The sequence below is a fragment of the Trachypithecus francoisi genome, unplaced genomic scaffold, assembly GCF_009764315.1.
Source record: "Trachypithecus francoisi isolate TF-2019V2 unplaced genomic scaffold, Tfra_2.0 Lachesis_group3, whole genome shotgun sequence".
NCBI classification, from domain to species: Eukaryota; Metazoa; Chordata; class Mammalia; order Primates; family Cercopithecidae; genus Trachypithecus; species Trachypithecus francoisi.
Window position 1 is genome coordinate 139,301,520 of NW_022681468.1, and position 15,801 is coordinate 139,317,320.

Here is a 15,801-nt window from a genome sequence, read left to right on the forward strand (position 1 = left end):
GATTGACTTGCATCAAGAGGGAAATGTTAGAGTTTAACAAGTGTAGGTTCCTGGAGCATTGAGCTTTAAACATTTTACGTATTTGGAAAGCGTGTTTCAAGATATATCAGTCACGTCTTTCATATGAGTAAGCTTGTTTTTTTCCTTCATTATTAATCTTTAATCTTTTCTTTTTGAGATGGAGCCTCACTCTGTCACCCAGGCTACAGTGCAATGGTGTGATCTTGACTCATTGCAACCTCCACCTCCCAGGTTCAAGCAATTCTCCTGCCTTAGCCTCCCAAGTAGCTGGGATTGTAGGTGTGAACCACCACACCCCGCTAATTTTTTGTATTTTTTTTAGTAGAGATGGGGTTTCGCCACGTTGGCCAGGTTGGTCTCGAACTCCTGACCTCAGGTGATCCGCCTGCCTCGGCCTCCCAATGTGCTGGGATTACAGGTGTGAGCCACTGCGCCTGGCAATTATTGATCTTTATAAAGCATAGTATGTAAGATCTCCATATCTCTAAAATCATTTTGTATGTTACTTAGGGAAACTTTACAAATAATTTTCCAAAAGCTGCTGATTTATTAAAAATGTTTTCCTATTTATTATAGATTCTTCCTGTACTTCCATTACTATGTAAATTTTTTTGTTTTCTAGAATAGTGCTTCTCAAACTGTAAAGTGCATACACTTATCTAGAGATCTTATTAAAATACAAATTCAGGCCGGGCGCGGTGGCTCAAGCCTGTAATCCCAGCACTTTGGGAGGCCGAGATGGGCGGATCACGAGGTCAGGAGATCGAGACCATCCTGGCTAACACGGTGAAACCCCGTCTCTACTAAAAATACAAAAACTAGCCGGGCGAGGTGGCGGGCGCCTGTAGTCCCAGCTACTCGGGAGGCTGAGGCAGGAGAATGGCGTAAACCTGGGAGGCGGAGCTTGCAGTGAGCTGAGATCCGGCCACTGCACTCCAGTCCGGGTGACAGAGCAAGACTCCGCCTCAAAAAAAAAAAAAAAAAATACAAATTCAGGCCAGGCGTGGTGGCTCACACTTGTAATCCCAGCGCTTTGGGAGGCCAAGGCAGATAGATCTCTTGTGCCTGGGAGTTTGAGACCAGCCTGGGCAGCATAGTGAGACCCATCTCTACAAAAAAAATTTAAAAATTAGTTGGGTGTGGTGACATGAACCTATAGTCCTAGCTACTCAGGAGGCTGATGTAGGAGGACCATTTGAGCCCAGGAGTTTCAGGCTGCAGTGAGCTGTTATCATGCCACTGCACTGAAGCCTGGGCAGCAGAGCAAAATCCTCTCTCAAAAAGATAACGATAACAATAATAAAATACAAATTCAGATTTAGTAGGTTTGGGATAGGGGCCCAGATTTGCATTCTTTTTTTTTTTTTTTTTTGAGACAGAGTCTCGCTCTGTCACCCAGGCTGGAGTGCAGTGGCGCGACCCTGGCTCACTGCAACCTCCGCCTCCCAGGTTCAAACAATTCTCCTGTTTCACCTTCCCCAGTAGCTGGGATTACAGGTGCACGCCAGCATGCCTGACTAATTTTTTGTATTTTAGTAGAAACGGGGTTTCACTGTGTTGCCCAGGCTGGTTTCAAACTCCTGAGCTCAGGCAATCCGCCCACCTCAGTCTCCCAGAGTGCTGGGATTACAGGTGTATGCCACTGTGCCCAGCCCGATTCTGCATTTTTAACAAGCTCCCAAGTGATTTAGCTGGCCCATGGACCCACACTTTGAGTTTAGCAAGGCAAGCTTTTTTTTAGATACACGTTAGGACAAGCTCCTCCTTGAGAAAATTGGAAATTGGAGGGGAATACATACCAGCTTTTTTATTTGTAAAACATGATGATGGAGCAGAAACAAGTAATTTGTTGCCTTCGGAAACCAGACTGGGAGAGGAAATGTCCCATACCTGCAGGATCATGGATTTTAAAATTGAGGGGGCTGATTCTAAGAGCAAAATAAAGATAGAAATAAGTGCATGTGGGAGGAGAAAGGGGTGGTGACCGTATGGAGAATATGAATCAGTGATATAAAGGAAAAAGTTCCATACAAAGAATTATTAAAAACATAAGGCCCATCATTTAGCAAGTAATGACAGTTGGATGGAAAGAGAGTGAGGCTTAGGGAAGGGAAAATGTGCCAGGACAGGACCTCACAACCCAAAATTACTCTGCCAAATGAGAGCTGTACCTTAAGCAAAAGGGAAAGATGCCTGGGTTCTGTAGAAAGACTTTTCAGCAGTGTGTTAAAATCTTTTTTTTTTTTTTTTTGGAGACAGAGTTTTGCTCTTGTCACCCAGGTTGGAGTGCAATGGCGTGATCTTGGCTCACTGTAGCCTCTGCCTTCTGGGTTCAAGCAATTCTCCTGCCTCAGCCTCCTGAGTAGCTGGGATTACAGGCATGCACCACCACGCCCAGCTAATTTTTGTATTATTAATAGGGATGTGGTTTCACTATGTTAGCTAGGCTGGTCTTGAACTTCTGACCTCAGGTGATCCGCCTGCCTCGGCCTCCCAAAGTGCTGGGATTATAGGCGTGAGCCACCATGCCCAGCCTAAAATCTTTTTATAATAAGGTCACTGGTCCTCAGCCTTTATAACCTCTAGATGGCATGCAAGAAAGTTTAGGTTCCTGTTGCATATGGCTCTCAAGCTGATATGAAAATACAATTTTTTTTTCAAAAAAGATGAATTGTGATTTTTTTTTTTTTTTTTTTTTTGAGTTGGAGTCTCACTGTCACCCAGGCTGGAGTGCGGTGGTACGCGATCTTGGCTCACCGCAACCTCTGCCTCCCAGGTTCAAGCGATTCTCCTGCCTCAGCCTCTCAAGTAGCTGGGATTACAGGCACGTGCCACTACACCTGGCTAATTTTTGTATTTTTAGTGGAGATGGATTTTCATCATGTTGGCCAACGTTGGTCTCAACTCCTGACCTCAAGTGATCCGCCCACCTTAGCCTCCTGAAGTGCTGGGATTACAAGTGTGAGCCACCACACCGGGCAGAATTGTAATATTTTAATGTGATATAAATCTAGTATACTGTATGCTTTCCTTAAATAAATTGCCTGTGCTTTTTAGTTCAATGACTATGAATATATAAATCTTTAATTATTATGGCTTGTATGTGTACTATGACAAAAATTTCTTTAAATGTATTTCTGCAGTGACAGATATCATAATTAGCACCTTTTTACACTCAGGTACCACATTTATAGAAATTTATTTAATACCCTGTCATTCAGCTCTAGAGTTTCAGGGGAGGTGCTAGTGTGTCTCCATCAACTCTCTCCCTGCTCTTTTCCCAGGCAATCTTACAGTCACAGATGCTTAATACAGTAGTCATCTCAGTCAATAGTTTTCTAGTAAGAAAGTGGCTTGTTGGTACACAGTTGGGAAATATGCAGTTCCAAAGGAATATGCTTTTTTAGGCCAGGCTTGGTGGCTCATGCCTGTAATCCCAGCCTTTTGGGAGGCCAAGGCAGTTGAATCACTTGAGCTCAGCATTCATGACCAGCCTGGGTAACACAGCAAAACCCCGCCTCTTTTTTTTTTTTTTAATTTAATTTTAAAAAATATATTAAAAGAAATAAACTTTTTTTTTTTCCTTTTTTTTCTGAGACGGAGTCTCGCAGTGTCGCCCAGGCTGGAGTGCAGTGGCCGGATCTCAGCTCACTGCAAGCTCCGCCTCCCGGGTTTATGCCATTCTCCTGCCTCAGGCTCCTGAGTAGCTGGGACTACAGGCGCCCGCCACTGCGCCCGGCTAGTTTTTTGTATTTTTTAGTAGAGATGGGGTTTCACCATGTTAGCCAGGATGATCTCGATCTCCCGACCTCGTGATCTGCCCATCTCGGCCTCCCAAAGTGCCGGGATTACAGGCTTGAGCCACTGCGCCCAGCCAGAAATAAACTTTTTTAACCAAAATTTTGTGTTGAGCCCAGACCTAATGAGCAGGGCCAGGATTTGCACAGGAGGGAGCAGAGTTTAGAACAGAGTTGTTGAAAAGTATTCAGAAGTAGTATTAATAATGTGTCGTAGGTTGCATATAACTAGGAGGAGACTATAAGGTTGACAAGAGATTGCCCAGCAAACAACAGTTGCAGTTCTTTTCCTCTTCGACTTCTGTCTCTGTTATTAGCTCTGTGGCCTAGCAAGTGTTGAGACAATATTTTGTTATCTTAAATAAAGGTAGGACAAAGTTATGCCTTGAATTTCTTTTGAGTCATTGATGAGCATAGACTAGGCATATAGTAAATGCTAAGTTGATTGAGAGGAGAATTTAGCATTTGCATTTAAGAGAAGCGGCCAGGTGCGGTGGCTCACTCCTGTAATCCCAGCACTTTGGGAGGTCAAGGTGGATGAGTTGCCTGAGCTCAGGAGTTTGAGACCAGCCAGGGCAACACGGTTAAACCCCGTCTCTACTAAAATACAAAAAATTAGCCTGGCCTAGCAGCATGTGCCTCTAGTCCCCGCTACTCAGGAGGCTGAGGCAAGAGAATTGCTTGAACCCGGGAAGCAGAGGTTTCAGTGAGCAGAGATCGCGCCAACTGTACTCCAACCTTGGCAATAGAGCAAGACTCTTTGTCTCAAAAAAAAAGGGAAGCTAATTTTTGGAAGTACTTTACTGTCTGTAAGTTGATAATAGTAAGTTTGTAAGAAGCTTTGGTTTTAGTTTGAAATTTATTATGTCAATATAATTTTCAAATTAGGTAATATAAACATCCACAAGTATTCATTTGTTTATATAATAAATGTCATCTCTTTCAACAATTTTGCCTGCAGAAAAAAATGTTTCAAAAGTTAGTGATCATCTCTGGAGGGTAGCATTTAAGAGGTTTTTACTTTCTAGATTACATATTTCTTTTTATGGTACAGTTTTTAAAAAGTACATTACTTGCTATAACAAGATATCTTAGGAAAATAATAAAATAAACATATTTTAATAAAAATACATTGCTTTCTTCAGAAACACATTTAAATTGGTGTTAGAGAGAGATTTTTTAAATAACTATACTTGGCTGAGATTTGCTAAAGTTCCTGTGTGTTTGTACAGGGAAAACTTGAAAGCAGTGACAACTGAAGATAGAGAAATGAGAAAAAAGAAGGAAGAGTATCTAACTTTCAGTCCTCTTACAGTTGTCATATTTGTGGTCATCTGCTGTGTTATGATGGTCTTACTTTATTTCTTCTACAAATGGTTGGGTAAGAAGTCATATTTTATGTTTGTTACTGTTAACATGCATTCTTTTCACCGACTATTACTAGATTTATCTTTTTCTTTAAGCCATTCTACCTGGAAAACTTATGTGAATAATTTGGTTAATAATAATTTTTTAAATTGTCTCACTGACTAATACTAGATTTATCTTTTCCTTTAAGCCATTCTACCTGGAGAACTTATCTGAATAATTTGGTTAATATTATTTTTTTTTAATTATCAGTGTTAGGTCTCTGTTACTCTGAGATATAAATATTCAGATTAGAAATACACTAGGTGCCAGGAGCAGTGGCTCACGCCTGTAATCCCAACACTTTGGGAGGCCAAGGTAGGTGAATCACCTGAGGTTGGGAGTTTTAGACCAGCCTGACCAACATGGAGAAACCTTGTCGCTTCTAAAAATACAGAAATTAGCCGGGCGTAGTGGTGCATGCCTGTAATCCCAGCTACTCACGAGACTGAGGCAGGAGACTCGCTTGAACCTGGGAGGCGGAGGTTGCGGTGAGCTGACATTGCGCCATTGCACTCCAGCCTAGGCAACATGAGCGAAACTCCATTTCAAAAAAAAAAAAAGTATGTTATGTTTTCAGATAAGAACACTTCTTCATGGATGAGTTGAAATAATTGCCATGGTCCCTAAGTTTTCCTCTCTGTAGATGAAAATGATATAGCTCAGTATCTAAGCAGTGGATTAAGGAGTTCTTGGTGGCTATATTTAGTTACATGAAATAGAAGATTATTCAAATTACTGATGTATTGCCTCTACATACTCCCAAAGTGTAGTTTATCTTTTGTCAATTTGCAAATCAAATGTTTTATTGCTTGAATTTTATGTTACTTACATAAACAGGATCATATTATATCTGAAGTCACACAGGTACTTCCTGTGGTCTAGAGAGTAGCTAGTCCTTTTTTTCCTTGAAGACAGTGGGAGTAGGAACTACAATGGCTTGTCCATCTCCTCAACAGTCTTATTAATGGCCTAACAGAATGAAAATTTGCCATGCCTGGACAGTATACAGCACAAAGAGAAGGAAGACTAGGGAAAAAGGAGTGTACCTGATAAGAACTAGCAAAAAGCCTTTGTAAGAACCACCAAAGGCTACTATGCTTATGTGTATAGCATTAGCATAAATTTCTGGACTAGAAAACTAGGGCCTAGGATTGTTTCATTCAGCTTTTTTTTTTTTTTTTTGAAACAGAGTCTTGCTCTGTCACCCAGGCTGGAGTGCAGTGGCGTAATCTCGGCTTATTGCAACCTCCGCCTCCTAGGTTCAAACGATTCTCCTGCCTCAGTCTCCCAGGTAGCTGGGATTACAGGTGTGTGCCACCATGCCTGGCTAATTTTTGTATTTTTAGTAGAGATGGGGTTTCACTGTATTGACCAGGCTGGTCTCAAACTCCTGACCTCAAGTGATCCAACGGCCTCGGCCTCCCAAAGTGCTAGGATTACAGGTGTGAGTTACCACACCTGACCTCATTCCGTTTTTGTTCAGTTTCTCTTGTCCTATGACAGCAGTTTAAAAACTAGACCTATGGGCCGGGCACGGTGGCTCAAGCCTGTAATCCCAGCACTTTGGGAGGCCGAGACGGGCGGATCACGAGGTCAGGAGATCGAGACCATCCTGGCTAACCTGGTGAAACCCCGTCTCTACTAAAAAATACAAAAAATTAGCCGGGCGAGGTGGCGGGCGCCTGTAGTCCCAGCTACTTGGGAGGCTGAGGCAGGAGAATGGTATAAACCCGGGAGGCGGAGCTTGCAGTGAGCTGAGATCCGGCCACTGCACTCCAGCCTGGGCGACAGAGCGAGACTCCGTCTCAAAACAAAACAAAACAAAACAAAACAAAAACCAAAAAAACAAAACTAGACCTATGATATCTTTTTTTTTTTTTTTTGAGACAGAGTCTTGCTCTGCTGTGCTCTGTCACCCATACTGGACTGCAGTGGCACAATCTGGGTTCACTGCAACCTCTGCCTCCCACATTCAAGTGATTCTCCTGCCTCAGCCTCCCAAGTTGTGGGACTACAGACGCGTCCTATCACGCCCGGCTAATATTTGTATTTTATTTATTTATTTATTTATTTGAGATGGGTGATTCTCTTGCCTCAGCTTCCCGAGTAGCTGGGATTACAGTTGTCTGGCACCACCCCAGGTAATTTTTGTGTTTTTAGTAGAAACAGGGTTTCACCATGTTGGCCAGGCTGATCTCAAAGTCCTGACCTCAGGAGATCCACCTGCCTCGGCCTCCTATAGTGCTGGGATTACAGGTGTAAGCCACTGTACCCAGCTTATGACATGTATTTTTTAATTAAAAAGAAGTCATTCTGGCCAGGTGTGGTGGCTCTTGCCTGTAATCCCAGCACTTTGGGAGGCCAAAGCAAGCAGATCACTTGAGGTCAGGGGTTCAAGACCAGCCTGGCCAACATGGTGAAACCCCGTCTCTACTAAAAATACAAAAATTAGCTGGGCGTGGTGGTGCGTGCCTGTAGTTCCAGCTACTCAAGGGGCTGAGACAGGAGAATCGCTTGACCCTGGGTGGCGAAAGTTGCTGTGAGTCAAGATTGCCCCATTGCACTCCAGCCTGGGCAACACAGTGAGACCCCATCTCAAAAAAAAAGAACTCATTTTGTTAATATCACTCATTTTAACCTGTTGCTGAGAGAGCAAGTACTAGGATGATATTTGTAGTATGTTGGCATCAAACAAGTGTTTTTATTAATTTAATACTCCTTCAGATTAATTTATGTTATCAACTCTCAGTTTATAGTAGTCATTGATAGAAAAAAGAGAGCCCTCTACTTTACCTGAAAGCATATTTTAGTTTTTGGTGAGAGATTTCCTTAAATTCATTGCTATTTAAAAAGAAGACGGCTGGGTGCAGTGGCTCACGGCTATAATCCCAGCATTTTGGGAGGCCGAGGCAGGCACATCACCTGAGGTCGGGACTTTGAGACCAGCCTCACTAACATGGCAAAACCCCGTCTCTACTAAAACTATAAAAATTGGCTGGGTATGGTGGCACATACCTGTAGTCCCAGCTATTTGGGAGGCTGAGGCACGAGAAACACTTAAGCCCAGGAGGCAAAGATTGCAGTGAGAGCAGAGATCACACCATTGCACTCCCACCTGGGCAACTGGGTGACAGAGCAGAAAAAACAAACAAACAAACAAACAAACAAGCAAAAAAAACTCACGATCTAAATTTCAGCTTAGTAAGTAATTCAGGTCATCGTATAGTAACTTCGTTGGAAGTATGATTCAATAAAGAAAACTAAAGAATTAATATTGCTTGTATAAATATTTTCTTATCAACTTTCCTTCTGTTCTCATGTAATTTAGTGTTTTGTTTTTTTCTAGTTTATGTTATGATAGCAATTTTCTGCATAGCATCAGCAATGAGTCTGTACAACTGTCTTGCTGCACTAATTCATAAGATACCATATGGACAATGCACGTATGTATCTCTTACAGGAAATTTTATAATGTTGGTGTTTATAATTTAAAACAATACAAAATAGGAGTATTATTTGAAACCTATATAGTCTGATATACATTGGACCTATAGGTGTTTAAATTTAAATTTAAATAAAATTAAAAATTGAGTTTTTCATTCTTATTAGCCACATTTCAGGTGCTCAATAGCCACATGTGACTAGTAGCCACTATATTGGACAGCACAGATTTAGTACATTTTCATCATCACAGAAAATTATATTGGACTGATAAACATTTTATTATGTCTCATTTGTTTTATGTAAAATCAAGACTTTTAAAATTGGTATTTCAGTCACTTTTTATGATTATGGTTAACATTTGCTACTTCTTATATCAAGTGAACTTTGTACTTCATCTGCAGTGTTAAGTATTTCAATCCGTTTTTTAGGATTGCGTGTCGTGGCAAAAGCATAGAAGTGAGACTTATTTTTCTCTCTGGACTGTGCATAGCAGTGGCTGTTGTTTGGGCTGTGTTTCGAAATGAAGACAGGTATGAATACTCAATGTATTTGCTTTTAGATTAAAGATGAATTGTTTCCTATGTTGGCCTGATACTTATTGTGATTATTACGGAACTTTTTTGCTTCTATGCCAGAACACCAGTCTTGTAATGAACTACTTCTTAAATAAGCAGATCTTATGTTAGTGCACTTGAACTCATATAGAGAAGGAAATATGAATTATGATTTCAACACATACACTGAAATAGACTTTAAAAATATACTTAATTTCACGTCTGCAATCCCAGCACTTCGGGAGGCCAAGGCAGGCAGATCACCTGAGGTTGGGAGTTCGAGACCAGCCTGACCAAAATGGAGAAACCCCGTCTCTACTAAAAATACAAAAATTAGCTGGGCGTGGTGGCATGCCTGTAATCCCAGCTACTCAGGAGGCTGAGGCAGGAGAATTGCTTGAACCTGGGAGGCAGAGGTTGCAGTGAGCGGAGGTTGCAGTGAGCCGAGATCACGCCATTACACTCCAGCCTGGGCAACAAGAGTGAAACTCCATCTCAAAAAAAAAAAATATATATATATATATATGTGTGTGTGTGTGTGTGTGTGTGTATGTGTGTGTATATATATGTATGTGTGTATATTTATATATATATACACACACACAATTTTGGTATAGCCACACAATAGAGTGCAATGCAGCTCTAAACAATGAAGATCTCTATGAATTGATATGCAGGGTGTTCCAGGAGAGAGAGAAAGAGAGACAGAGAGAGAGAGTATAGAAACAATCAACATGTCCATCAAACTTTGAATGGGTGAATACATTATGTTATATTTACACAATGAAATACTATTCACCAGTAAGTAAGCCTTATACCACATACACAAGTGTGAATGAATCTCAAACGTAATGCTAAGTGAAAGTAGATACAAAAGAGAACATACTTGGGCATGGTGGCTCATGCCTGTAATCCCAGCACTTTGGGAGGGCGAGGTGGGCGGATCACCTGTGGTCAGGAGTTCGAGACTAGCCTGACCAACATGGAGAAACCCCATCTCTACTAAAAACACAGAATTAGCTGGGTGTGGCTGAGGCAAGAGAATCACTTGAACCCGAGAGGCAGAGGTTGCAGTGAGCCGAGATCACGCTATTGCACTCCAGCCTGGGGAACTAGAGTGCAACTCTGTCTCAAAAAAAAAAAAAGAGAGAGAGAGAGAGAGAGAGAATATACTCTATGATATATAAAGTACAAAAAGGAGCACAATCTATACTTTTTTAAAAGTTTTATTTTTTAATTATGGTGGGAACATAACTATATATATTTATGGGCTACATGTGATGTTTTGATACAGGCATACAATGTGTAATGATCACATCAGAGTCATTGTGGGATCCATCACCTCAAGCCTTTGTCATTTCTTTGGGAACATTCCAATTTCACTCTTTTAGTTATTTTTACAATATACAAGAAGTTATTAACTGTATCACCTAATTGTGCTACCAAACACTAGATCTTATTTATTGTATTTAAGTATATTTTTGCACCCATTAACCATCTTCACTTTATCACCCCCACTCTCTACCTTTTTTTAGCCTCTGGTAACCATCATTCTACTATCTCCATGAGTTCAATTTTTTATTTTCTTAATTTTAGCTCCCCCTATGAATGAGAACATGCAATATTTGTGTGTCTGTGCTTGGCTTATTTCACTTAACATGACGTCTTCCACTTCCATCCATGTCTTTGCAAATGACAAGACTTCATTATTTTTTGTGGCTGAATAATATTCCATTGTGTGTATTTGTATAATTTTATATATATATATGTATGTATATGTATAATATTTCCTCTATCCATTGATGAACACTTAGGTTGATTCCGTATCTTGGCTATTGTGAATAGTGCTACAATAAATGTGAGAGTTCAGATATCTCTTTGATACTGAGTTCCTTTCTTTTGCATGTATATCCAGTGGTGGGATTGCTGGATCATATGGTAGTTCTGTTTTTAGTTTTCTGAGGAATTTCCATACTGTTCTTCATAGTGGCTGTGGTAATTTACATTCCCACCAACAGTGTAAAAGGTTTCCCCTTTTCCCACATCCTTGCCAGCATTCTGGGGTGAGATGATATCTCGTAGTTTTGATTTACATTTCTCTGATTGGAGATGCTGAGCATTTTTTCATGTATCTGTTGGTCATTTGTATGTCTTTGGAGAAATGTCTATTTAGATATTTTGTCCTATTTTTAATTGGATTATTTGGTTTTTTTTCTATCGACTTGTTTGAGCTCCTTATATATTCTGGTTATTAATAGCTTGTCAGATGGGTGGTTTGCAGATATTTTCTTTCATTCTGTGGGTTGTCTCTTCACTTTCTTGATTTTTCCTTTGCCATGCAAAACCTTTTAGCTTGATGTGATTCCATTTGTCCATTTTTGTTTTTGTTGTCTGTGCTTTTGAAGTCTTACTCAAGAAATCTTTGCCAAGACCAATGTCCTGGAGCATTTCCCCAGTGTTTTCATCAAGTAGTTTCACAGTTTCAGGTCTTAGATGTAAGTCTTTAATCCACTTTGATTTGATATTTGTATTTCTTTAAGTGAAAAAAGTGAAGTGCAAAAAAATATATAGAGTATGCTGTCTTTTATGCAAGAAGGAGGGGGATATAAGCAAATATAGAGATATCTGTTTATTTGCAGGAAGATAACCAGAAGAAAATATATACTTAAATTTATATTAATGTTTTATTAATAAAATTATTGAGATTGAAAGGATTTAATGGCCTAAAATTTGGGAAACAAAGCTCATACAGCTTTATACAGCTTCGTAGGATAATCAGTGGATAATTACTCATGTCAATTTCTGATGGAGTAAGTGGCATAACTTGTTTTCTTTATGTTCAAGCTATTTGGATCTGTGTTAACACTGAAATTCTTTTGTTAACAGCTGTTTTCTAGAACGAGACATGTGTTAATGCACTTATGTCTGATACATGTTCTTCTGAGGTAGCCTTTTCAACTTTTTCTTAGTATAATAATATTCATGATTCTACTGGGACAGTAAAATTACCAAATATGAATATATGAGGGGTTTTGTTGTTATGCTTGCTGTTTAATAATTGAATAGTCAGAAATCAGCCAGGCATGGTGGCGTGCATGCCTGTAGTCCCAGCTACTTGGGAAGCTGAGACACGAAAATCGCTTGAACCCAGGAGGCAAAGGTTGCAGTGAGCCAAGATCTCGCCACTGCACTCCAGCCTGGGTGACAGCGTGAGACTCTGTCTCAAAAAAAAAAAAAAATGGAATAGTCAAATCGTAGCAATTAAATGATATTACCTCAGTGATCTATGTCTTTTGAAAAGCTTCATCTAAACATTGATAAAGCAATAGAGTAATATCTTTCGATTTTAGGTGGGCTTGGATTTTACAGGATATCTTGGGGATTGCTTTCTGTCTGAATTTAATTAAAACACTGAAGTTGCCCAACTTCAAGGTAATGTATACAATACTACTTTGCTAGTTAAAATAAGTTTTTAAAAGACAACTTTATTAAGGCATAATTTACCTACAGTTAAATGCACCAATTTTTGGTGTACTGTTTATGGAAATTTTACGAATGTGTAACTTTGTAACCACTATGCCAGTGAAGTTGTAAAACATTTCTCATCTCTTCCAAAAGCTCTACCGTGGCCTTTGCAATCAGTCCTAATCCCCAGGCCCAGTCAACCACTGATTTGCTAGCTAAACTATTGTTGTTGTTGTTGTTTTTCTTTTGTTTCTTTTATTTGTATAAATTTAAGGGGTTCGAGTGTAGTTTTGTTACATGGATATATTGAGTAGTGATGAAATGTGGGCTTATAGTATAACCATCACTCGACTAATGTGCATTGTCCCCATTAAGTAATTTCTCATCCCTCACCCCTTCTAACCCTTCCACCATGCTGAGTATCCAGTGCCTGTTATTCCTCACTCTTATCCATGTGTACACTTTATTTTAGCTAAATTTTGTTTGTTTGTTTTTGTAGAGATGGGGGTCTTGCTATGCTACCCAAGCTATTCTCAAACTGCTGTCCACAAGCAGTCCTCCTGACTAAGCCTCCCAAAGTGCTGGGATTACAGGCATGAGCCGCTACACCCTGCCTAAAATATTTTTATTTATTTGTTTGTTTGTTTTTGAGATAGAGTCTCGCTCAGTCTCCCAGGCTGGAGTGCAGTGGTGTAATCTTGGCTCACTGCAGCCTCTGCCTCCTGAGCTCAAGCGATTCTCCTGCCTCAGCCTCCCAAGTAGCTAGGGTTACAGGCGCCCACCACCAAGCCCTGCTAATTTTTGTATTTTTAGTAGAGACAGGGTTTCACCATGTTGGCCAGGCTGGTTTTGAACTCCTGACCTCAAATGATCTGCCCACCTGGGCCTCCCAAAGTGCTGGGATTACAGGTGTAATTACAAGCCACTGTGCCCGGCCTGCCTAAAATATTTTTAATCATTCATGTAATATGCCAAATTCATAAAAGCTTTAACATGACTAAATATCAGAGAAGCACATTTCTTTTTTTTTTCTTTCTTTTTTTTTTTTTTTTTACCCCCCCAAAGACAGAGTCTCACTCTGTCACCCAGGCTGGAGTGCAGTGGCAGGATCTCAGCTCACTGCAACCTCTGCCTCCCAGGTTCAAGTGATTCTCCTGCCTCAGCCTCCTGAGTAGCTGGGGTTATAGGCACACGCCACCACGCCTGGCTAATTTTCGTATTCTTAGTAGAGACGGGGTTTCACCATGTTGGCCAGGCTGGTCTCGAACTCTTGACCTCGTGATCCGCCCCGCCTCAGCCTCCCAAAGTGCTAGGATTACAGGCGTGAGCCACCATGCCCAACCCAGCACATTTCTTTGGTTCAGTGATTTTTTTTAAAAAACAAGATAAAGAAGATAAGCATTTTAATATGTAGAATAATAAAACTATACATAGTATTAACCATAAGATATCTTTTTAAAAATAATATTTAAATGTATATTCATGTCTTTATTTGGACTTGAAAAATAATTTAATGCCTTAATTTCTATTTAGGAAGATTGACCTTTAATTTTGTTTCTTTCTTCAACAGTCATGTGTGATACTTCTAGGCCTTCTCCTCCTCTATGATGTATTTTTTGTTTTCATAACACCATTCATCACAAAGGTATGACCATTTTTGAAATGCGTGAAGAAACATGCTAAAAAATGATAATCTTAAATCTGCTCCTAGATTATTAATTTTGCAGATGTTTACCGCTGAGTGAATTCTAATTCTCTTAAAAGAACTGTCATTGAAATTGGCCTTTTAACTTTCAAGGCTTTAATCTGTTTTGTTAGATTTTAAAATGTCTCTTGACTGATACAAATATGAGAATATCTCTAATTTTCTTCCCTTTTTAAAGTAATTCTTCTTATGAGCTAAATGTTTACTGTAGGCAATATAGACAGTAAAAAAAATAAAATATCATTTCTGAAGCCCTAGTTTGAGACTAAGAAAGAGCAGCTGGAAATCGGAAGGCCTAGAATGTAACTCTGTAACCTTGCAACCATAGGCAAGTTAGCCTTTTCTGCTTGCATTTACTAACCCGTTGTATGAGGGAGTATTGCTAGCTATTCGTCTTTCCACCCCCATCAGTGGAATTCTTTTGGTTCCAACTTACAGAACCCAACCTAAGCCTTCTGTACCAAAAAGGCCCCATTTATCTAGGCTGTGTTTGTAGGCCAGTGTGGCTGGCGTCAAGAGAAACTAGACCCAGGGCCACATACTCTCCCTTTTTGCTTCTGTCCATTTGTTCATTCTCTCAGACTGGCTTTTTCCAAGAAGTTAGAATCAGAGCAACTGGCAGCTCCTAGGTCATATATTCCCAGCTCTGCCACTAGCTCTTCAGTAAAATGAGGAGAGGTGTTGGGTGAGTATGGTGGTCCTTAATTATTTGCCCAGCTTTTCTACCTTGGTCCTTTTCCTGTCTCATGAATATATTAATTATTGCTTAATTCCCCTACTTTCTCTCATTTTGAGTCTTGCTTTGTAACTTTATATTATCCATTTATCCTTTGTCTCACATATTTAAGAATTTGATATTCTCTACTTCTCATTCCTTCTTTTTTTTTTTTTTTTTTAAGGCCGAGTCTTGAGACTGAAGTGCAATGGCACAATCCTAGTTCACTGCAGCCTCAAACCCCTGGGCTGAAGACCAGGAGTCCTCACACCTTGGCCTCCCAGAGTATTGGGATTACAGGCATGAGCCATAGCACGTGGCCTCATTCCTTCTTTACCCATTCATTAAACCTACCATCTGTGAAGTCACTGTAAAAATCTACATTTCTGATATTTGCTATAATGACATAAAGATAAACTGACCCTATTGGGGAGCTAAAATTATAATAGGTAACAAATATAGTTAACGCCCCAAAATACAGCTAACCATCCAAACTTTTTTTTTTTCTCTTCTTTGAGACAGAAACCTTTTTTTTTTTCTCTTTTTGAGACAGGGTCTTGGTCTGCCGCCCAAGCTGGAGTGCAGTGGCTCAATTACGACTTACTGCAGCCTTAACATCCTGAGACCCAGGTGATCCTCCCACCTCAGCTTCCCAAATAGCTGGTACTACAGGGACATGCCATTACACCC

At 40.2% G+C, this 15,801-nt stretch overlaps 1 protein-coding gene across 2 annotated transcripts in view; it reads left to right on the forward strand.

Annotated features, from left to right (window-relative positions):
* Window positions 1-15,801, forward strand: part of SPPL2A (signal peptide peptidase like 2A) — a 63,003-nt gene that overhangs the window by 24,618 nt on the left and 22,584 nt on the right. For both annotated transcript variants that reach the window (XM_033190125.1, XM_033190124.1), the window contains exons 6-10: window positions 5,051-5,199; window positions 8,575-8,671; window positions 9,101-9,202; window positions 12,577-12,658; window positions 14,262-14,336. In XM_033190125.1, the coding sequence (XP_033046016.1) occupies window positions 5,051-5,199; window positions 8,575-8,671; window positions 9,101-9,202; window positions 12,577-12,658; window positions 14,262-14,336 (505 nt within the window). The remainder of the gene's footprint in view (window positions 1-5,050; window positions 5,200-8,574; window positions 8,672-9,100; window positions 9,203-12,576; window positions 12,659-14,261; window positions 14,337-15,801) is intronic.